The sequence below is a fragment of the Ascaphus truei genome, chromosome 12, assembly GCF_040206685.1.
Source record: "Ascaphus truei isolate aAscTru1 chromosome 12, aAscTru1.hap1, whole genome shotgun sequence".
In the NCBI taxonomy this organism is placed as follows: domain Eukaryota; kingdom Metazoa; phylum Chordata; class Amphibia; order Anura; family Ascaphidae; genus Ascaphus; species Ascaphus truei.
In genome coordinates, this window is record NC_134494.1 from 37,116,690 (window position 1) to 37,141,187 (window position 24,498).

Genomic DNA, 24,498 nt, shown 5'->3' on the forward strand with positions numbered 1-24,498 from the left:
AGATGAGTAAAATAAAGAATTTGCGCCGCTACCACCGCTGAAATGTATGTGTGTGTGTGTGTGTGTGTGTGTGTGTATGTATGTATGTATAATGTTAATAAACAATTTATTAAAGTATTTCTTTATTTATTTATTTAAAAACTTATTTTATTTAGCACACAGCCACCGTAGCCAGCCCAAGCGCATCGACTACAGTCCTGACCACCGGACGCGGGATCTGGAGAGCAGAAGTCGGCTGCGTTCACCGGTGGCGGTCACCCACATTACTGAAGTCAACACTTGTGACGAACCAGGAAGGGAACATTAGCTGACTGCTGCAGTGAAGGAACAGCACAGATAAAGATACCATTCCCTGGAGTTAGTACCACACATGGCCGTATGAGTACGATAATACATCATATTATATATCACATGCACCTATTTTACTATTGACCATTGTTTATTTGTCAGTGCCATTGTGGGAAGATCCTCCCGGGGGCTGAGCAGCAATCACACATTTTGGGCCAGTATTACGTGTTTATCTTTTATCATCTTTTTTGCTGTTTTTATTATTGCTTGTATTATTAAGAGGGAGCGCTCCAGTTTGCCTTTCCCATTAAGTAAGCGCCAGTAGTAAGGGTCCGAGATTGTTCTCACTATTGAATGGGAGGAAGCATGCTTTTTTTAGTAACGAGTTCTCAGTGTTGGTAATTCCGGAGTATGTTTGGATCGGCCCAACCGGAAGGTCCCTAGGGCAATCCTGATCAGATAGGTATGCAAGACGTATGCGGTACACAGCAGCGGGTTCCTCACTCAGCATCCCAAAGTGTATTCCAGAGAGATCCATTTAACATTGGGGATCACTAACTCTATGCAAGAGACTGCCAGTTTAACCCTTATGGCGGGTAACAATTCATGTACCTCCCCAGCATAGGAGTGAGAGCTATAAAGGGGATCGAGACCACAAACGTCCAGTATCTTCCTAGAGTAGGAGTGAGAGCTACAAAGCAGATGAATTCCTGACTATTATTATTTGGCACGAGTTACCAGTGAAATCTGAAGTATGTCAATGTGTGTGAAGCATTATTGACGGATGTCCAGTAAAGTACTATGTGTTTTATAAAAGTTCCTGGCTCGTATCCTTTTTACAATCAAGCACCCATGCCCAGCCTGCACCGACCAAGCATCCTGAACAGGTATGAGAGAGGCTGAGCACTGCCATGTGCATAGTCAATCTGGTGAGACCTCCTTTGGAGCAAGTTAAGGAGGGTTCCACCAATATTTGCTAAGCAGTGCCTCATTGCATAAGACACTATCCTACAGTGGAAGTCACATTGTGGCCCATTGACTTGAAAGTATCTTCCAACACTGGAAGTTGCCTCCTGCAATAGCACAGTTTCCTTACTAAATATGGGCCTACAAGTCAATATTATTCTAAATAAAATGTCAGCTTAAATTTTTAACCAGGACTTCGGTTAATATGGCAAACGGAAATATCAGACAAAGAGTAAGAAAAATAAAAAGTTACAACATAGATCATATTTTAATATTCACTTACATTTATTGAAAGCATGAAGTAAGTTATGAGTGTGCTACTTGCTGTCTTAAAGCCGAGAGGTATTGATTTGAGTAGGTTTCAGTACCAGCAACTTTATTGACTTTGAACATGCACGTAAAAGCATATTCAATATAATTAGCGTCTGGAATTACTACTGTGGAATACACATTTTCATTATACAATGATCAAATGCACTATCCACTCAATCGATGATCCAGACACATTCCTGTTTCTCTGGGTCATTAGCAGCAAATATAGTTCAGTACCACTGTTTTAAAACTGTTCTGCAAGACTGTCACTACAGTGCAGAAGTACTTAATACCTGTATTGCATGGGTAATTACACAAGATAACTGCTACCTAACAAGGTAAATTATCTTCTACAACTTTATCATTTTATGATTGGAAAATCTGCCAGGCCTTTATATCTCGTAACAACATGTAATAAAACGAAAGAGAATACCTGCCTGCACAAACGTACTGTACACATTTACCAAAGACCTACCCGAATATTATAGTCTCACACAAATTGTGGTCTTCTATGTCTTTGTTTTTTCTTATTTGATCTTCTACCACCCAATTTAGTTATATATTAATGTCACATCTACTTACAGTATGTATTTGTAACCCTCCTTGCCTGGCTCTTCGGGCATTTACATCAGTGTCGGTGTTAGGGCTACTCAGGATGCGTTACCTCAGGGGTGCGCAAGATTTTGTAAGGGGGACGCAGAGTGAAGCAGGGTGGTGATACAGGCAGGCAGGGGGAGATGATGGTGGCAGGCCAATGTGAAGCAGCCAGCAGAGGAGTTAGGAGTTGCACGGAAGCAGAGTAGGACGGCGGGGGAGGAGCGCGCTCCAGCCGTCCAACCCGGAAGTCTTTCTTACTTCCGGTGTCTATGCTGCTACAGTGCGCTCCTCCCCCGCCGTCCTGCTGTGTCTCCATGCAACTCCTAACTCCTCTGCCGGTTGCTTCACTCTGGTGGGCTGCCATGCCATCCTCTCCCCCCACCTGCCTCTATCACCACCCTGTTCCACATGTAGGCATGGAGGGGGAGAAACCTGGAGGGGGAGGAGAGAGCTGGAGGGGGAGACAGCCGAGGAGGGGGAGAGGAGGTGAGGAGGTGAGGAGTAGGGGAAGAGAGGAGATGAGGAGGGCGAGGAAGAGGAGAGGATCAGGGAGATGGTGAGGGAAGGGGGAGAAAAAATAGCAGTCAGTATTATCTTATACTACTATGCTGATTTATTTAAAAACAAACCTATAACATTTGTCGTCATGTTTTACTGTTTTAAAAATGTTATACCAATTAATACAAAAAAGTCATGTCATTTGGATTACATCAGGCAGGGGGGCCCGACTAATATCATGGATGAAAAGGGGGGCTCGGTGTAGAAAGTTTGCTCACCCCTGCGTTACCTTGTTCAGGGTGCAGGCCTCACGCAGGATAGGCGAAGTCTCACCAGGATGGGCGCCAGGAACTTTATTCATTCAAACAGCAGCTTTATTATCTTGTAGGCACAGTCTGACATTTAGTATAAAGAGGTCACCTTGTATATCCAATTGAGTGTCCTTGGCCTGTGCTGTGTGCGCGGCTTCCCTAGCTACCCCCATCTCCGCCCGCTCAGAAGGTTTTGAGGCTTTATAGTTACTAGGCTACCTATAGAGTCCCTCTACTCTACAGCATTGATAGTGCTCTATATCCATGGAGACTCTGATGGGACTAGTACTACTCTCTCGTTGATCATACTCCTTATATCCGGATGGCCTGTCACTAAGTGGCCTTCTGAGTGAGAGCCGGTGACGGACCCTCCGGAGAGGCTGATCCAACTATGCTTTGGGGCTGCTGCTTGGGGAGCTCCCTCTGGGCATAGTCTGTTTCTCTGCATATCTGAGAGTATTGCAAGACCATCTTGGTGGGACTCTATATAAACCGGGTACTTTCCCTAGATGAAAACAATAATTGTGATGCTGAACCTATCTTATACATAGAGGCTTACATAACTATACACAGTGAGATCCCTCCTCTTCATCTCTTCCTGGAATCTGCCTCCCAGAAGCTTCCCCCTTCCATTTATAGCTTAGCATGATGTTACTATCTGTGGGCAGAAGGGGGTGGGGCTTAACTTCTGCTGCGTCATTCCAGCACCATGTGATAGGGAAGGGGTTTACTTTATGTGACCCCACACAGTGAACCCCTAAAGGCCCTTTGATGTCCTGTTCTGTACCCCAACTAACTGCTTTTGTGTTATTTGTTGTTCTATGCCAAGGGTGGCCAACTCCAGTCCTCAAGGGCCACCACCAGGTAAGGTTTTCAGGATATCCCTGCTTCAGCACAGGTGGCTCAATCAGTAGCTCCCTCATTGACTGGAGTTGGCCACCCCTGCTCTATGCAAACCCTAAATGATAAAGTATGATTGAAGCAAATGAGATCCACTACATTAGCTACTGTGTGGGCCATATGGTTCCTCTGATCTCCTAAAAAAGGCCCTGCACGTGCATGATGTCCATAGAGGTAGCGTTGTTTCTGTGTTGTGTATTACTGTTGGACATGACATACACATCATTTCTTCCTTACTGTTTGATAGATATTCTATTTTCTGTCCGTTGCAGTCAAAAATCCACTTTGCAGATGAACTCAGATTCAATTTTGAAGTACACAAATCTAAAAACTAAACGAAACGTCGGAATATTAGTTAAATAAATGCTATTTCTATGAGAAAAATGTCCGTAAAGATAAACATTGATTAACTTGTTAATGTTAGTGCTTACCATTTTTTATATAAATATATATTATGTTACTCCGATTTCAAAATGCTTTTCAGAGTACCCAGACAGTTTAACACCGGTGAAATACCAACGTACTGTATAAGCCTTCTTGTAAATATAACAGCTAGTTTAATTGGAATTGTATTACTGTGGTCTGGCAGTTCACACAGTTATATCCTATTGTATTTGGTTATGATAAGTCGGGTATATCATAGTATTCAATAAATCTACCAATATAAATATTGCTGTACCGTTACAGCATTTTCATTTGCATTTCTTCAGTGATGCATTAAAGTAATATAGACAAGCACTCCTACACACTCACATTTATGTGTAAACCATAGATACGGTAGATAATACACTGTATAATTTATATGTACTGTATATATCATGTAATCATATAGACTTATATTTATGCTTGTATATATACACTGTGTTAAGAAAAACTGTTTTGTTATACTGTATCTTGCAGAAAAATCACTACATTTTGATGAAAATTTGAGCAATTATAGGCCTGTCACAGGAGATTATTACATTTAAGAATAATTTGATGATCTAATAAATATTCTTTGGAATTGGTGACGGCGTGATGACCTCATCAATTAATAGTTACGAAATGGTGTTTAGTGAAGAAGATAAGCGCGTTATTAAGTGCTTGAGACAGAGCAAGAATTATGCTCCAAAACGCTGGTATAAAAAAATTCCTGATTAAGGACGGTCGCTAGGGGGACTGAAAAAACGAACGAGTAAAACAACATATCGTTCAGGAGAGGGACCAGCGCAATATTGATTATGTGATCAGACAGCGGCGTTCTCGTCTTTGGGTGCGTTTCAGCAGATGGAGGACATTTTGAACCATACTTTGAACTCAAACTTTATAGTAATCTTAGTGTTTCAGATTAATTACAACAGTTTAACACAGACGTTTTATATATATTAAACATTAAACGTTGCACAGATAAATACATACTCTGCCTCCCTGCATAAGTGCTAAATACCTTCCGTGAGAAGCATTGAAAATTGTATCAAAGACTTGGCTAGCTATGACAGCGTATATATATTAAACGTCTTTGACTACTTCTGATGCAATTCACAGGATACTTTGTTGCTAAATACTGAATTACAGCACTAGCAACTTAATCACAGTATTAAACAGACCTACCAGTTTGACTCTGTGGTCTAGTTTAAAGTAATAGCTACGCAACGCTATACCAATACATTAACTCCTTCCTAAAGTCTATTACCATGGTCATCAAGAGATAGGATCACATGGTTTTATTTACCAACAGTAATACAACTTACCACTACCGTTCGCCAAGCCCCACCCAGGAATATTTTAAGTTATGTGTTATGTCTGTTTTATTCTGTGCACATTTATCTTAGTTTAATACCAATAAAATTAAGTTTGAATTCGTTCATCATTCGTTCATCATTCCCATCTCGAGTGCATCTACAGACCTTTTGTGCCATATATATATATATTGCGCTTGGAGAATATCACAGTTTGGGTACATTAGCCATTCACATTATTTTACATATATATATATATATATATATATATATATATATATATATATATATATATATATATATATATATATATATATATATATATATATATATATATATATATATATATATATATAATGTATCTGACAACAATATGAATGGCTAATGTACCCAAACTGTGATATTCCAAGCTAAAGGCATAATATGATCTGCATTTTGAAGCCACCTGAAGTTTCATGGTGGTAATGTCACTGATGTTAAATTGGGGGAACTTGATTGGAATCCCAGTGTCAGCTCGTGATTTTGGGAGAGTCGCCTTATCGCTCTGTGCCTCAGGCACCAGAATCAAACTGTATGCTCTACAGGGCAAGGGATCCATTGTGTCTAAAAAATTCTATGTACAGCGAACACTAAATATTATTCTGTGATTACCAGGTATTTCTCTAGAAAATAAATACATTGGTAAATGCTCCCCCAAAATTGCATTGGTTAGCCAAGGCTGTCATCTACAGACAATCCTATTGAATTTCTTTGGGGCGTATTAATTAAACTGCAAGAATTGCGCTTTGTGTACGAAAATCTCTCCCTCATATCAACAGAACACTTTTGATGCGGGAAGTGCATGCAAATTAGTCTTTTACATAGCAAAATTTCTATAATTCCTAATGAATGCGATGAAAACTCCTGGTTGTTATATTGCATCAACTCACAGATTAGTGATCAGGCCAAGTGACCAAGTTGTCTCTCCATAAACTTCGTCTAGTGTAAGAAATATGGAGCAACATTTACATCTGTAGCAATCATTTTTGTACCGACAATTACTGTATGTTTAACCAATATGAAATATAGCGCCAGCAATATGTAAGAATAAATAATAATATATTTGTGTGTATTGTAAGGGATGACATTGTAATGTTGCTTTCACAGTGAAAGAGCGCTCTCTTTCACTCTTTGCTTACCTCTTCCATTTGATCCAATGTTGCAACCAGCTCCTGGCCCTTCTGTCCCGTGCCACTCGCGAACACTAGAATTCTCACCGTAGATTTTGCACTAAGTTTTTTCATGCGCTTGGACAGGACAGGTTTCGTTTTCCCTCTCTTGTCATCACTAGGAAGTATGAGCCCGTTTATGGTCCAAGTTACTTTATTCTTTAAAAGCAAATGAGCTGAAAAAAAAAAAAAAGAAAATAAGAAGTCAATTTTTGGACTTTAGAAGTCACAATAGACGCACTGCCTTTCTCATCATTAGGTACCATATTCTTTCTTCATACAGATACTGGTACTTTCAGAATGATTACCACCAGTTTCCCACTAAGCGTGACATAAGCTGTACCAAGCTGTCTGCTCTGATAGCCTGCATAAATCATCATTTTTGAAGGGAACAGATGTTCAGGGTATGAAATTGTAATACAACATTTTAGTCATAATTAAAATTCACCTTAGCATGCCTTTATCACTGATCGAGGAACCATTGCGCTTCTCCTCTGCATAAAAACATGTCAGCTTCCTTTTGCATTTGAAAAGTATAACCTTTTCTTTACACTTATTGTAACAGCACTTCCACTGTGCTTTGTAACATTTCTTGTTCTTTCCCAGTATATGACAGTTTCTTTATGGTTGATCTTTAAGTGGGCGTTTTAAACTCAGGAATAAGTAGAATAAAAATATGCTTGTTATCATCTTTTTTTTTAAAGCTAATCATACGTAACAGCTATAAAAACAGGTAATTTTAAAATCTAATTCAAACTAGATTTTTGAGACTTTGTTGCTGATTTAGCGCTAAGTAAGTATGATAATCATCTACACGGAAATGATTGAAAACCCCTGATTTACAATACAAATGTGATGTCAGCTTAATAAATAGGTATGTTATCACAGGAATCCATCGTTTATAGACACAAGAAAGCATCATTAGATCAAGATAGTAGAGGAGGACCTCTTAGGGACGCTTATTGACCCAGGCCCTTAGTCTCCGGCCCGTAAAAACGGACACAACCATTTGGTACCTGTAATCCATGTCTCCAATGTCTCCAAATTAAAAAGCAAACTCCTCAAGGATGGAAACAAATAAGACAAGGCTTAGAGGTAATTGTAGACACTTTGAAGCGGCTGTTGATGCTGTTTCCGGCTGAAAATCAATGGGCATATGTTGCAGGGTACATGCAACCACACACGTGGGTTCCCTTGATAAGGCTTCTTTATTGAGCCTTAAAAACATACAGTACAAAAAACAAAATAGCTTCTCTTCAGCAGACAAAAACAAAATAGCTTCTCTTCAGCATAGAAAACAAGGCAGCTTCTCTTAAGCATGCAGGATACAGACAGTTCATTACACATGTACTTTGAAAAACAGACCTTATAGCAGTAATCTCTTCAGTATTTCAGTCCTGTCTCCTGACCAGCTAGCTTGCATGTGTGTACAGCCTGGGGGTCAGACTAATTAAGCAGCCATTCTCAACTGAAACGTAACCTCGTCACTGCTGCACTGCAAGCCTAAACATAGGTTTGCCAGGTATATGGCTGGTGACGTTCATTCACCCTGTCACAGCATATTTGGCAGAAAATCACCCAAACGTCCACTTTGGACAAAATAGGATACGTTTCCTAGTGTCATGAGTACCCAACTCATCTAGGTAAAATATTTCTATATGGAGTTTGCATAAGTGCTCTGCTCTGTGACAATAGGAGTTGAGTCTTCTTCTTTAGGCGCTCACCTAACCTGCTACTATGGCAAACTATCTGCTAGTCCTCTTGCATGTGGGGGCTCTTAGTCCAGCTAGCCAATCAGATGGTTGGTATGTCCTAACGTTCCCTATGGATAAGAGAGTTAAATCAGCACACAGTCACACTATAACTATATATTTCTATATGTGTAATGCGAACATATGCTGCTGTAAGTTATGCTTCCATCTCATTGATTATAGTTAGCAATAGTTAATGGACACGAGCTGACATTCTAGTAGCAAATTAATCCTTATCACTTTTATTGCCTTCTCTCATAATTTGTGAGGATAATTGAAATGTGAGAACGCAATACAGTCTTTTAACTAAGGCCTCGTCCAGGGTGTGAGTGCACTCACTGGCACTCGAGCGCGATGATGTCAGGCGCGCATGTTGCCTGGGTGATTCCTGGCCAGCTTGGCCCATGTGTGGGAGGGGCATGCCCGTGACGTCACGAGAGCGGTTCACCCTCATTGGCTGAACCGTGCACGTGACCAGGGCCAGCGTGACAAATTCCCAAAAAATTGTCTCGGCAAGGAACTGAGCACAGAGCGCTCATGGGCACGTCGCAATGTGTGAACGCGCTGAGCAGGGGCACGCATGCACGCTCAGCTTCTCCCTGGATGCGGCCTGAAGGTAGGAAAAGATGGAACAGATATGGGAAGTCGGGATTCTGCTGAACAGAAACAAAAACGTTTTGAAAGAGGATACTGGGAGTGAATTTTAGAACTACAGAAAGGCATAGATCAGAGGAGTGGTTAAATTACGTAGTAATGACAAATTTACCAATGTGATTTTTTTTTTCTTTATTACAGTTCTGTACATCCTGCTGCTAACCTGTGATTATCTAGTACAGTAATAAAATCTTTCTACCCTACTTTTCATTTTTATTGTTAAGCTTTTAAACATACTGCCTTTTTTGGATTAACCCCTAGTGTCCTGGGTGTGTCCGCACCCATGTTAGCAATTCATTTGTGGCAATAGTTAAGTGACCTCCGACACCCTGTTCTGTGAGAGTAACATCTCTTTGAGAGTTGTCTTTCAGGTATCCACATAAGCGATGGCCATCCACATGTAAGTGAAAAGGATCTCTGTGAGACTTCAACAAATCTCCTACCAACCTAGTCCAGGCAAAGCACAAGAAGAAGAATACATTGTTACATTGAAACAGAGGCTCACAATACCACTCTTTTCCTAGATACATACACAATGTGGTATTATTCCTGCACTCGTTTTTCTCCACATAAACCTTCACATAAAATCCCTCTTCAGTTTGGGGACCTGCCGTGCAAACGGAAAACCTTTTCTGCTATTAGCCCAAATATTGTGCAAGTTTTTATCTGGGCAGAAGTTTTAAAGGAAATGTGTGACAGAAAACACTTTCTGGACAAAAATGCAGCAACCAAACATTAGCGTGTGCGTGTGCGCATGTATGTGCTTTTGTTGGCGAGACATATGTAGGTAGCATAGCAGCAACACAGTGCGCTGCGGAAAAGTAGACTTTACTTACTTGACACAAGTTGTGATAATACAAGTAAGACAGCATAACATACGGCTCTGCGAGTACTTGGGGAATTTCCACAAACTATTACATATACTGTTGGATAACAAACCTAAATAATGGAAGGTGGAACTAAAAACATTGTAATATTATTGTGATTGCTTACTCGCTGAGCAGTGTGCGTAGGTGCACAATAGCAAAACCTGTCTGTACATTTTTGAAAACCTTATATCAAACCGCAGTTGTGCTGATGGCAATAAAACATAATGTCAGGTTACATCATGTCAGCTGTCAAAAGTACAATTGCTTCTGTGTTTGGTAAATACATTGTGCCCAGGTCACATTCCTGTGTTTAGTTAGTCCTCTTTCTTTAACTATGCGAGATCTTTGTTTCTGCTTGTTCTTGAGTGTCATCGCATATAGCCATGGGCTAAATGGCTATCTTTAACTAATTATGACAGTAGCTGTCATTAGATTTTACAATCAATAACATTATCCTGACATCAAATCTAAAGCCCAGATTTGATTAAAATTACCAACACCATATCTCAATGGCAATCTAAATGCTGTCACTCTCGCCTGAACTTAGTCATGAACTATTTGTGAAAATAAGTAATGACTCTTGTACGTATGAGATTAAAGTTAAGAACAGCCATGGGTTGCATAAATATTTGTAAAAAAAAAAAAAAAAAAACAACAAAAAAATCAACGCGGCGATCCCTCTTTCAAAGACAAATAAATGAATGGGCATGCATGAGGAAGTTCGCAGCCGGAAGAAATGGCACTTTGCATAGGATCCAGACGGAAAATGGTTTATTATTATTATTATTACTATTATTATTATTATATTGAATTATATTATTATTATAGTTACAATAAAATATTTCTACTTTTAAATAAAGTTCAGCTAGTGCAAAAGTTAATCCCGTTAAGCAGGCCGCATCAAATCCTCTACCAGACAATAAAATGCAGAGGGTGGGGTCCTTTGTATAAGAGGTTATACCAGGGCTCTCAGCTCCATAGTTACATAGTAGATGAGGTTGAAAAAAGACATGCGTCCATCAAGTTCAAGCTATGTTAAATTTACACAAAAGATATTTTATCCTATATCTATACTTACTTATTGAGCTTCAGTCCTAAAGATGCCCCCCCTCCCCCCCCTACACTCAGGTCCAAGATTCAGCACCTATACTGGAGAATGAGCGGCTCGGTGAGTAAAGACACAGACTCTGATAACAGTGACACTGAGTTTGAATCAGGGGAATCTGGTTCAATTCCCGGTGTCAGCTTCTTGTGACCTTGGGCAAGTCACTGTATCTCCCTGTGCCTCAGGCCAGAAACATAGATTATAAACTCATCTGGGCAGGGACTGTATCTGTAAAATTCCTATGAACTGCGCGCTATGCTGTCATTGTGACATGTTTTGAGTCCCATTGGGAGAAAAGCGCTATAACGTTATTATTACTTTGAATGTCTTTTCGCTCACACAGATAGGCGGAAACACAGGTCTGTTATATTGAGTAATTTATTGCTTAAAACATACAGAATGATCATTCAGCAAAAGTCACATTTTACAGATCATTAAAAGCTGGTTAAAACTGGTTCCAAAAAGTCTTATTACTATAATTCCGGGCGTTGAGCTAAAGGCACGGTTGTAAATCTACTGTCAACAAAACTCATCCTTGCAAACATACACATTCTTTCACACAAGATGGATACTTGACACAAAACAGGACAGACAAAATGGATACAGAATACTGCTAATTATTCTTCTCCAGAGACCCCCCGCCCCCAGTCCATTTCAACATTACTTAAGGCAGCAATCCCCACAATAATTTAACTTAAATAATGTTAATATCTTGCCCCCTGAGTATGTCCTGCTCTTTTTAAAACAAGTCATGATTTTCTTAATCTCTAGCTTCTAATGTTACCATGATAACCTCTATACTGCACTGGGCTCTGTGAAGAGCTCCATTTTAAACTCTCTGGATAGTTAATATTAAAACCCCCTTGTATCTCATGGACAGAGCATCACGTTAACAACAAAAACAGCTTTGTAAAGGGCAAGAAGAGATACCTTAAAGTAAGTAAAAATGTCATGCAAAATGAATGGTGATCAGCACGGACTGGTTCCAGGAAAAGAAAATGTTGCCAATACGACCAAAGCTTGCGCCAGCTGAGGCGTCAATGTCCAATCTATAATATTTTATGAATGTGTTGAAGGATGACCATACAGCCTTGCAGATTTGTGCAGCAGATACTTGTGCCTTAAACACCCATGATGTGGCCAATTGTGTAGTACTTCCTCTTTATGATGTCCCAGATTCGGGCAAAAGGAGGGACTTATAATCTCTTGGTTGATCTGAAACACTGAACAACCTTAGGCAGCAAGTGGTAAACTGTCCGCATCACCCCCTTATCCTTATGAATGGTTAAAAAAAGGTCCCTTGCGTGACACAGCCTGAAGATCACCCTTCTTGCTGATGTTATGGAAATGAGAAATGCCGTTTTCCATGATGGCAACTTCAAAGTGATCTGGTGCAATGGTTTAAAAGGATGTACTGTTCGTGCTTCTAGTACTAGAGAGAGGTCCCATGTTGGAACCTTACATCTGACTTGAGGTCTTAATCGCTTGACTGCTTGTAAAAAATTAATAATGAGGGTATTGGACATTAGGCTCTTTTCCTGCAGCGTGTAACGATGCTCGTCTCAAGCAGGAAACGGACCTGCAGGGCTGTGGTAGGAAGGTGAAAGAACCGACCGGAGCCGAGAGGCAGAGTCCTGATAGAGTAGTGAGTTGTAGGCCGAAGGTCAGGGCTGGCAGCAGAGTTGCGTAGTCGGTGTGGATGCAGAGGTCGAGGCAGGCTGAAGACAAGGATAGTCGAGGTACGTGAACCGGGTCTGGTAACGCGGTAGACAATAGGTAAACGCGTTGCATGTACTCAGCATGAACTGGAACTTTGCTCGGCCACTTCCTGCTTACAGGGCTTTCCTTTTAAAGGAACTTGCCAGGAGAAAAAATGGACGATCCTGCCACAGATCCTGCCGCAAGAGCAAAATCCCGGACCAGACTCTGAAAACCCAGAAAAGATTTTGCCAAACCTCATAGTACACCCCCCTCCCTCCAGAATCGATCTCCGGATGATTTAACCCGGGCTTAAATCGGATCAAGCAAGAAGCATGGTCATCACTAGGCTTCACCCAAGAATTCTCTTCTGGACCATATAACCTCCAAGATACAAGTTACTGGAGACTGCCTCGAGATCTACGGGAATCCAAAATCCGACGAGCTACATAATCCTCTTGGCCATCTCCCATAACTGGGCCTGGGAGGGTGAGAGCAGAAGAGGGATTGTTGCAGACCACCGGCTTTGGGAGAGACACATAGAAGACCAGAGGAATCTTTAGGGTATCTGGTAGCTCCAATTTAAACGTGACTGGATTTACTTGTTTCGCAATCTTGTAGGGACCTATAAAACTTGGCCTGAGCTTCAGGGAAGGAATCTTAAGACAGATGTTCCTGGTTAATACCCATACGTGATCTCCAACCTGGAACTGTGGAGCTGGCCGCTGACGCTTATCCGCGTGATCCTTCTGCTGTAGGGAGGCTATAGTTATGTTGGCATGAATCCTCCTCCAGAGAGACTGTAGCTCCTGGACTTTGTAATCCACTGCAGGAACTCCAGAGAGAGAGACAGACGATGGAAGAGCAGAATAAACTGCCAAAATAGTTTGAGACGATGGAATGGCTCCTGGAAACAAAGTTGATTGGACCAACTGGTCCAATTACTGGTAATTGGTAACATGCAGTTGTAATGTTTTACCTCCTGGATGATAATATTCAATAACATCATCTTGAACTCTCACTTTTAGGTAAGTATTCACCTCCCTCAATGCTAGGACGTCTCTGAATACACCTGATGTCTTTCTTACCAGGAAAATCTTGGAATATATTATTTTCTTTGTTCTTGAGGTACCCTCCCAATTACCTTGTCTTGCAGTAGGTCTCTCAAAATAATGCGCATTCCTTCAGCTCCTTCTCTTGTCCAAGGACATTTTGATGTTAAAAACTTGTCCTTTCTTTGGAACTTTTTAAATTCAAGATGGTATCCATACTATAGTATATGAAGGACCCACCTGTCTTTATTGATTTCAGCCCATTCCGTTCTGAACTTGACCAATCTTCTTCCAACTGCTGGACTCCCTGACCTTCATGCAAACTTCCCTCTGGTGAATGACACAATTCCTTTGGGCCGCAAAAAAAGGCCGCTTTGAACTTTCTCCAAATTGCCTGTCAAGACAATGGTGCTCACGGCCGATAGGATCTTGCTTCTCTATACTGTATCCTTTCAGACTGTCGTCTGCACAAATCCATGCTGCCGAGTGGCTCTTTAAAACTTGGCTGACGCCCCGCCTCACTCCTAACGTAATCGGCAGGTCAATGATCAAGTTCATGAGCGAGTGCGCACATGCCTGATTCAGACCACGTGGGATGCCCACGATGGCCAAGTCCCTGCTGAGCTGCCTTACCGCTGCGTTGTGAAGACGCATTCCACTGCCGGCCCTGGTCGCTAGGGCCTCCGACATGGTGCCAACCATGGCTCGGACATCGGATCTTCAGGAGGAGAGAGGCTTGGAACCAGTCTTGGTGAGTCCTGTTAACACAATAACAAACTTTTCTCTGGCTGCAGGAAAAGATTCCCTGCAGTTAGTGGGAGGTGTCGTTAATACTACCTGCAGAACATGTTCTGCCCTACTTCAAGCTAATGATGGTGTGATGGTGTTAACGCTATGATGCCCACTGATATGGGACCAGGAAATAATAACATTGTTTCCAACCACAATGGACAGTGACCAAGATCAGCTCCATGCTACATTTTAATAATATTATAAGGCTACTTTATCGATTAATATGACAAACAAAAGGCTACATACTGCAGATTATATTATTTGCACTGTCTGTAGCTACTTTAGCCCCAAAAAAGGAAAAACAATGGGGCTTATGTACTAAGCATTGCAAATGGTAATTAAGGTGTAAAATGGATAGATTGAAATCTCACATTTGAATACGCTTCTGTGCACCTATGTATTAACATTATTATTTTTTTTATCAATGTGCACCTTACAGGCAATCCAAGCAGCTTAAAAATAAATTAAAAATACATCTTGTTTTAATATATGCATTTGATTACCTTTATTGAAAACGAATTACCTAAGCTGCTGATCGATTGGTTCCCTCGTGATCATGATGTTTCCCAGGGTTCACTAAATGGCCGCTGTAGACGGACGTTCACAGAGGTACACAATTGGAGACTTTTGTAAGGTGAAATTATAACAAGGCTTTATTGTGCCTTTTCCTTTTCATCAGGAAACCATCCAAACACAGGGGGGGGGGGACAAAGCTATTCACTTGGGAGTATTTCTAGTGAAATAGTATGCAATTAATTCACAACTCCTTAAGTTAAGCATGTCTCCCAGCCCCAAACACATAGCATGAAATAAGCAGATATAAGAAGTCTCTTAAGAATGAAAGTCTTATCTGTTAGCTGCTGTAGAGTAAGCTTCTCTGCTCTCCTGGAACCGCACCCGTGTGTGCACAGAAAATTTCAGCATCCAGGTTTAGAAGTCTTATTTGTCAGCTCCAGAGATCTGTGTTCTCTTGGTCAGTCTCTCCTGGGAGACTCAAGAACCTCTGCTCTGTCTCCAAAGTTCAGCTCACAGTCAGAGCTAAGGAGTCACTTCCTGTCTCAACAGACAGGCTTTTGTAAGCAATCTAAATCAGGCAGGTGGTGTTTATTAATTGACTACCAGCAGTTAACCACCACACTGCTAGATTAAAGGCACATTACTTGAACAGGGATTACTCCCCTGTTACAGCCGCCTTTTAGTTTCAGATCAATCCTTCAGTCAGTGTAAATCAGCAGCTACAATACATCCTTTATTACTAATGAAAAAATATCTATTGTTACAGTTCACAGCTCAAACTGCTGTGAATATTGGCAACAAATTATCACAAACAGGAAAGTGTTACAAAGATCTTGCACTGCTAGGGAGGTGGGCTAAAGCATGCTATAGAAATCAAAGGATTCTCAGTGTATTAAAACTCATTAAAATTGGCATTAAGAGTTGAATTTTAAAATAAAATAAAAAGGTAGTATTATCGAATACTACAGAACTGATTTATTTAAATTAAAAAAAACACATGTAGGATATTGCTTGGATTGTTCCTTTAAACGTCAAAAATAGTTTCAGTGAAATATTTTGTATCTGTGTGCCACACAAATTGTTGAACATGCATCAAAATCGGCAGCCAAGTTGAACGTGGTGTAAACCCTAAAAAGTCTGTTAATATTGTTAGTCCAGAATTAGGTTAATATGTATCAACTAAATCTGGATTGGATGCAGCACAGGTGATTCATTATACAGGTTAACAAAATGTATTCTTTTTCACAGCCTGGCTATTCTAATCATTGATATTTACCAATACTAGGTATACATACAAAATACACACAATTCTTTGTTTATTTAAATCAGGTAATTTAAATACATCACAATTAATTTCAAACAACGAACTATGTCATATGTAAGACCTAACATAAAAACCTTCATACACACGACACACACATTTCAGGAAGGTTTGTGCTAGTTTTTAGCACTAAAATGTTGACCAAATAACAATTCAAACATGATCTTAGCACTTGGACTCCGAAGTTCTGCCTGCTTAACAATCAGTATAGAGATTGATGTCAGAATAAATTCTTCCGTTATATTTCGTTACTCAAATTATTCCGGAGTCATTGACCAAATAGCATATTCAAGATAATTAGCTAGAAGCAATCGCAAAACAATAAATACGATGAGCTTCAAAATGAAACACTGACAAGTGACAGAAGCTGACAAGGACAGATGGGGACAAATCAATAAAGCCCCCTCCCCTAGATCCCTAACCCCCCCCTCCCCCTCAGTCCCTAACCCCCCCCCCCACACTCAGCTCCCTCCCCCCCAGCTCCCTAACCCCCCCCTCTGCTAAGTACAAAATGAGCATGTTTCACTTGCCATCAATTTATTGATCTATTTTCAATGAAGAAATAATTTTAGAGGAAAATGTGTAGTAAATATGATAACGCTATACATCGTTTTCTAATTCTTCAAACAGAATTAATTAACTGAAGGAAAACAGGCAGTCAAATTGAAAAGCAAATTTAGGGGCTTGTTCTATATTTGCTGAAGCGGCCGATCTGGATGTTTTCTGACAAAATGCCCTATTTAAATCAATGGGGATTTCGTCCGATCTCCTGCCCTGGAGGATATAGAATAAGCCAATTAATTACATTATGACATTAACCCCTTAAGTAAGCTAATGATGTCCCCTAGATCAGGGATGCACAAACTTTGTGTGCTGCGCCCCCCCCGCCTGTCAGCCCCTGTGCTCGCGCCCCCCCCCATACCTAAAATCAGGCATGAAATGATGCGCGGTCACGTGTCATCACGTGCCCCGCGACGTCATTTGACATGCGTTGCCATGGTGACGCATCCCGTCACATGACCCCGCGGAGTCATTTGACACGAAGACAAGGTTCGAGACACTGCAGAGGCCTCACGTGATCCCCCGGCACTTAATTTAAATGCTGTGGGGAAGAGCCGGGGGCCTCTGCAACCGCTGGCCCCCCCAGAAAAATCTTGCACCCCACCTGTGGGGCACGCTCCCCACTTTGCGCACCCCTGCCCTAGATGTTACAAGGGATGGTACACGGTGTCCAATGGACGTAATCAGCATTTTGCTCGTTTTCTAGATACGTCCACTTTCACATCTCATTAAGAGTGATGAATGTGATATCAACGGAAGAGGACACTCCGTTTCTATTTAAATCACAAGGGGGGTGGATTACGACGATGTGATCGCTACCCGAGCCGGAGATACATTAAGTTGGAAGTTCCGCGGCACCTGGTGGCAGCAAGACTCCCAGTTCTGAAAGGGTTAAATAAAATAAATGATATTGGTCCATTGAATTTATCCCAAGCTTTATTCATGTTTACATTACATTGCGGAGGCATGGAAGGCTGTACAATGCATCCACCACCATTTCCATACAGAGGAACCCATGGTCCATATGTCTAGAAGCATGCAGTGTATATTCTTGTGTTCTGTAGAATTAAATATTACTTTGCAATCTCTTTAAACAAAAACAAAAAAGAAGGGCATTGCCATTAGGCATTGTCACTAACTGCACACCTGTGACACGTGACTTGTGTATGTGACAAGGGTTAATACACAACGCTCTCCAGCTGACCCATTTTTCTCCCTGCAGGGTCCCTAAAATGAGTAATATCTCCCCTCAATCCATCACAAATATAACTTTAAATCGCTGCCATCACTAAGGATGCAAGAAATCTTCTCACTAGGGGGTCCGTGGTCCCCGTTTACTAAGAAAAATATGTAATCAACACCCAGAAATGTATTGTAGCAAAATTATGTCCGCAAATGCAGATACTCTCTTCAAAACTTGCAACGTTCAATTAGGGCCCCAAGACAACACTGCTTAGATTTTAGATTTAATATAAAAAAGTAGTACAGTGCATAGTTACAGAAAAGAATGTTACAAGAAACATACTGTACTATATATGTAGAGAGTTCCATAAAATAGGGTAGAAACAAGAAAATCTAGATACATTACCACATAACAATATCAGATTCGAAAATAAAAATAAGAGAATCAATGGGTGTAATTGGCATGAAACACCCTCTATGTTGAATTCTAAATTCATATCCCAAATGCATATTTGTTATTCTCCAAACTCCACCTTCTGGGCGTGCCCTTACCTCCACCACATCTCTCTCTAATTATATTTTTATGGCTAGGGAGAGAAGAGTTTTTTTTAATAAAAATAAGCATAATATGTCTTATTACTCTATCCCCATAACTCTTAGAATATTTTCCTAGAAATATGCCACAGGCATAGAGATTATTCTTGACGAAGGCTAAATTTAAGAGGAAAACGGATAACTGACATTTTCACCCTCACAATCGTGTATGGTTTAGCATCATTTAATTTGTCAGATCACAAATGTTACAAAGATATATTTGTTATTCTTGTGGATAATATCAGATCCACAATATTTTATATATAGTAAACTTACACAGACATCTAGAATGTCTTCCTGGCCACACCTTCTGGCGTTCCCTAAATCAGGGGAGCGCAAACTTTTGCAGCTGCCCGCCCCCCCCCCCCCCTCTCCTTCCCTCCGCTGGTGCTCGCGCCCCCTCCCTTACCATGATGCGGCGTCAAATGACGTTGCGGGGTCATGTGACGTCATGTGACCCACAGCATCATTTGATGCGTGTGACCTCACGTCATATGACCCCGCATTGCCATGGACAAGAGTGACGCCGGCAGAGTCAAGGTAAGTAATAGCGTTGCAGAGGCCTCACGCGATCCCCCGGCTTTTAATTTTAATGCCTCGGGGAAGAGCACGGGGCCCCTGCAAGGGCCCACGCCCCCCCCCCCCCCGAAAAATCACCCCCCCCTCGGGGGGTGCACCTCCCACGTTGCGCACCGCTGCCATAGATCAATTGAGGAATTTATTTTAAAGGTACATAAAAAGGGCTTTGCTTATTTCCACTGCTAAAAATAGTTGTGTATTTAGGGTTTTAATCACCCCACAATCCCAGAGCAGGTCGCCCTTAGATAACCCCACTTCTAGACAAACATAGAAAACCAGGCCGGGGTCACTGGCCTGATCTGCCATAAAACAATACCATGTATTTTGAAGATGCAATTTGTAACTCAAATTGACCTCTTGTGTGCCAAAATATTAAAATACTGAATACGTTAATGGTCTTATGACAGGCATGATGAGATCTATGGTGTTAGAATGAAAAATTGTCATAGAGTCACAATTATGTGACACAGCATGGTATTTAAACATAGCAAAAAGAGCAAACAATTACATTTGGTTAACATTACCTATATTCCATAACAGCTTGTGCACATGTAATGTGCTCACAAATATCCTTGCAAAAAGGGAGTTGTCACAGCAAATAAACGTCATTCTATACATCACACCACATTTATCAAAAGAATTCTATTTCAAAGTAGGTATCAAAAATGCCTCTAAGGTATTGTGGGCTTTGTAAACATGTATTCTGAATAGCCCAAATATTGAGAAAAGGCTAAAATAGTGATGGGAAAACTGTCAAACTGCTTTTCCACAAACACAAACAAAAATTAGTATCTATCAATGTTGTCACTAATTACCTTCCTTTATGAATTAGACCAGGGGTGCTCAACTGCAGTCCTTAAGACCCACCAACAGGTCAGGTTTTCAGGATATCCAAGCTTCAGCACAGGTGGCTCAATCAGTGGATCAGTTGACTGAGCCACCTGTGCTGAAGCAGGGATATCCCTAACACCTGGCCTGGGATCTTGAAGACATGAGTTGAGCACACCTCAATTAGAGCAATAACCGTAGAATTGGATCACAAATTGTAATAAAACATTACCAAGAGCAATAGAAGCAACAGTTACATTAAAGAGAAAACAATAGTTACAGAAAGCAACGTAGGATACGATGTGTTAATGAGTTACAAGCCATCAGTATGTGTGAAAAAGAAAGTACACCCTCTTTGAATTCTATGGTTTTACATATCAGGACATAATAACAATCATCTGTTCCTTAGCAGGTCTTAAAATTAGGTTAATACAACCTCAGATGAACAACAACACATGACATATTACAGTGTCATGATTTATTTAACAAAAATAAAGCCAAAATGGAGAAGCTATGTGTGAAAAACTAAGTACACCCTTACTGCTTCCATATGAATTAAGTAGCAGACAGGTGCTGCCAATCAAATGCCCTTGATTAATTGATCATCAGCAAGTGTGACCATCTCTATAAAGCTGAAGTTTTAGCAGTTTGCTGGTCTGGAGCATTCAGGTGTGTGTTAACACAATGCCAAGGAGGAAAGACATCAGCAATGATCTTAGAGAAGCAATTGTTGCTGCCCATCAATCTGGGAAGGGTTAGAAGGCCATTTCCAAACAATTTAAAGTCAATCATTCTACAATGAGAAAGATTATTCAAAAGTGGAAAACATTCAAGACAGTTGCCAGTCTTCCCAGGAGTGGACGTCCCAGCAAATTCACCCTAAGGTCAGACCGTGCAATGCTAAGAGAAATTGCAAAATACCCAAGAGTTACATCTCAGACTCTACAGGCCTCAGTTAGCATGTTAAATGTTAAAGTTCATGACAGTACAATTAGAAAAAGACTGAACAAGTATGGTTTGTTTGGAAGGGTTGCTAGGAGAAAGCCTCTTCTCTCTAAAAAGAACATGGCAGCCCAGCTTAGGTTTGCAAAGTTGCATCTGAACAAACCACAAGACTTCTGGAACAATGTCCTTTGGACAGACGAGACCAAAGTGGAGATGTTTGGCCATAATGCACAGCGCCACGTTTGGCGAAAACCAAACACAGCATATCAGCACAAACACCTCATACCAACTGTCAAGCACGGTGGTGGAGGGGTGATAATTGGGGCTTGTTTTGCAGCCACAGGACCTGGAAACCTTGCAGTCATTGAGTCGACCATGAACTCTTCTGTATACCAAAGTATTCTAGAGTCAAATGTGAAGCCATCTGTCTGACAGCTAAAGCTTGACCGAAATTGGGTCATGCAACAGGACAATGATCCCAAGCACACCAGCAAATCTACAACAGAATGGCTGAAAAAGAAAAGAATCAAGGTGTTGCAATGGCCCAGTCAAAGTCCAGACCTCAATCCGATTGAAATCCTGTGGCGGGACCTTAAGACTTAAGTTTTAAGACTTAAAAAACACACACACACACACACACACACACACACACACACACACACACACACACACACATATATCTATATATATATATATATATATCTATATATATATATATAGATATATATATATCTATATATATATATATATATATACATATATATATAGATATATATATCTATATCTATATATATATATATATACATATATATATATAGATATATATATATATATATACATATACATATATATATATATATATATACATATACATATACATATACACATATATATGCAACCCTGCCTTTCACCATTGTAGGTTGCAGACCTGCCCAAGACATGTGAATGTGCTCACAAGTGGTCTTTTTATTTGCTATATGCAATACGGTGGAGGTTTCTTGGTGCCTTTTTCACCCACCATAAATTAAAATGTGATGGTAAACTCTACAGTCTTGAAAATGCAAAGCCAGTAGTACAACCAACTTCACACTGATGATACCCATTAAAGTTGAAACATGTCTGTGAATGGTTTCTCTGGCTTTGCATCTGATTCCCATGCTGTGCTTTAAAGCTGTGTTAACAGCAAGCATTAGCTTATATGAGCTCCATGTAACAATGGTTTTTCAGACAAAAGGTGACTGTTGCAGGGTACATGCAACTACACACGCGGGGTCTCTTGACAAGGCGTATTTATTTTGCCTTAAAACATAAAGCGCACAAAACAAAAATAGCTTCACTTCAGCAGAAAAAAACAACAGTCCTTGTTTTCAGCATGGCAACCAAAATAGCTTATCTTCAGCATGGCAAACACAACAGTTCATAACAAATGCACTTTGCAAAACAGACCTTAAATCAAGCTGTTCTCTCTCCAGAGTTTCAGGGTATTTCCCTGCTTCAGACAGCATACAAAAAGACAGACCTTCATAGCAGTAATCTACTTCAGTACTTCACTCCTGTCCAGCTAACCTGCATGTATGCACATCCTTGGATTTTTAACATACCTTGATTAGGCAGCTGGGATCCAACTAATTGCCTGAGCTTCCCAGCTGAAGTTAACCTATTCACTGCTGCACTGCAGACTAAACATATGTCTGCCAGGCATATAGCTGGTGGCTTTTATTTACCCTGTCACATTCCTCCCCTGTTAGTGTGTGGCTGGGGCTACACACGGCTGAAGCCCGACCATCCACACGTTTTCTAGAAAAGAAATCAGCATTTGCGTTCTCTTTTCCCGGCCTGTGCTGAATCTCAAATGAGAAGGGTTGGAGGGCCATATACCACCTAGTTAATCTAGCATTAGAATCTTTCATACTATTTAACCACTTCAGTGGAGCATGGTCCGTCACCAGAGTAAAATGGACTCCTGCCAGGTAATGCCTTAAAGCCTCGATTGACCACTTTACTGCGAGGCACTCCTTCTCAATCACTGAGTAGTTTTTTTCCCTCGGGAACAATTTCCTACTAAGGAAAAGGATAGGGTGTTCAACTCCCTCGAACTATTGTGACAACACTGCCCCTAGCTCTATCTCTGATGCATCCGTTTGCACTACAAAAGGCCTGTTGAAGTCTGGGCTTCAAAGGACGGGACCCTCTGATAGACACCTTTTTATGTCCTCAAAGGCTCTCTGACACTCCCTTGACCATATCACTTGTGTAGGGGCACACTTTTTTGTGAGGTCCTTAAAGGGGCTGCCACTTCCGAGTAGTTGGGGATGAACCGCCGGTAGTATCCTGCTAAACCCAGCAGAGAGCGTACCTGTGTTTTTGTTTGGGGGGTCGGAACTTCTTTCAGGGCAACTACCTTGTCGGCTAGTGGCCTTACTTTTCCACCTCCCACTGCATACCCTAAGTATTTGGTTTCCGCCTTACCTAAGGCACATTTCTTAGGCAGGGCTCACAGCCAACCCTATCTTATAGATTTGAGGCCCGCTTTCAGCCTATTTAGATGGGCCCGCCAGTGTTTACTATAAATGACAATGTCATCTAGGTAGGCTGCCGCATAATTCCTATGGGGTCTCAGCACCTTATCCATGAGTCTCTGAAATGTGGCTGGGGCTCCATGCAATCCGAATAGCATTGTCACAAACTGGTATAAACCCATGGGAGTGGCAAAGGCTGTTTTGCACTTGGACTTTTCCTCTAAGGGTATTTGCCAGTATCCTTTTGTTAAGTCCAGCGTGGATATATATTCCGCATTACTAAGGGCGTCAATTAACTCGTCCACCCTTGGCATCGGATATGCGTCAAACTTGGATACCGCATTGACCTTTCGGAGATCCACACAAAATCTTACCTTCCCATCGGGTTTAGGAACCATAACTAGTGGACTACACCACTCACTCCATGATTCCTCAATCACTCCTAAGTGTAACATTTCTTGTACCTCCTTCTCTACCAGGGCCCTACGACTTTCAGGCAACCTATAAGGACGGGAATGTACTTTTACCCCAGGTGCTGTTTCGATCGCATGTGAAATTAAGTTAGTTTGCCCTGGCAAATCAGAAAAAACATCATGGAATTGTGTAATTATTGCTAACAAGTACCCTTTTTGTTCAGAGGACAACTGTTTACCCATTGGGATTTTATCGTCACTCACGATGTTCTCCCGTGGAGGCTGAGGACCCAAGTCCGTTTCCTCCTCCACCGGGTGGAT

At 41.1% G+C, this 24,498-nt stretch overlaps 1 protein-coding gene across 1 annotated transcript in view; it reads right to left on the reverse strand.

The window, feature by feature from the left end:
- DCDC1 (doublecortin domain containing 1) overlaps positions 1 to 24,498 on the reverse strand; it is a 262,271-nt gene that overhangs the window by 189,407 nt on the left and 48,366 nt on the right. The window contains 2 exon segments of the mRNA XM_075567322.1: positions 4,110 to 4,203; positions 6,769 to 6,974. Coding sequence (XP_075423437.1) covers positions 4,110 to 4,203; positions 6,769 to 6,974 — 300 coding nt within the window.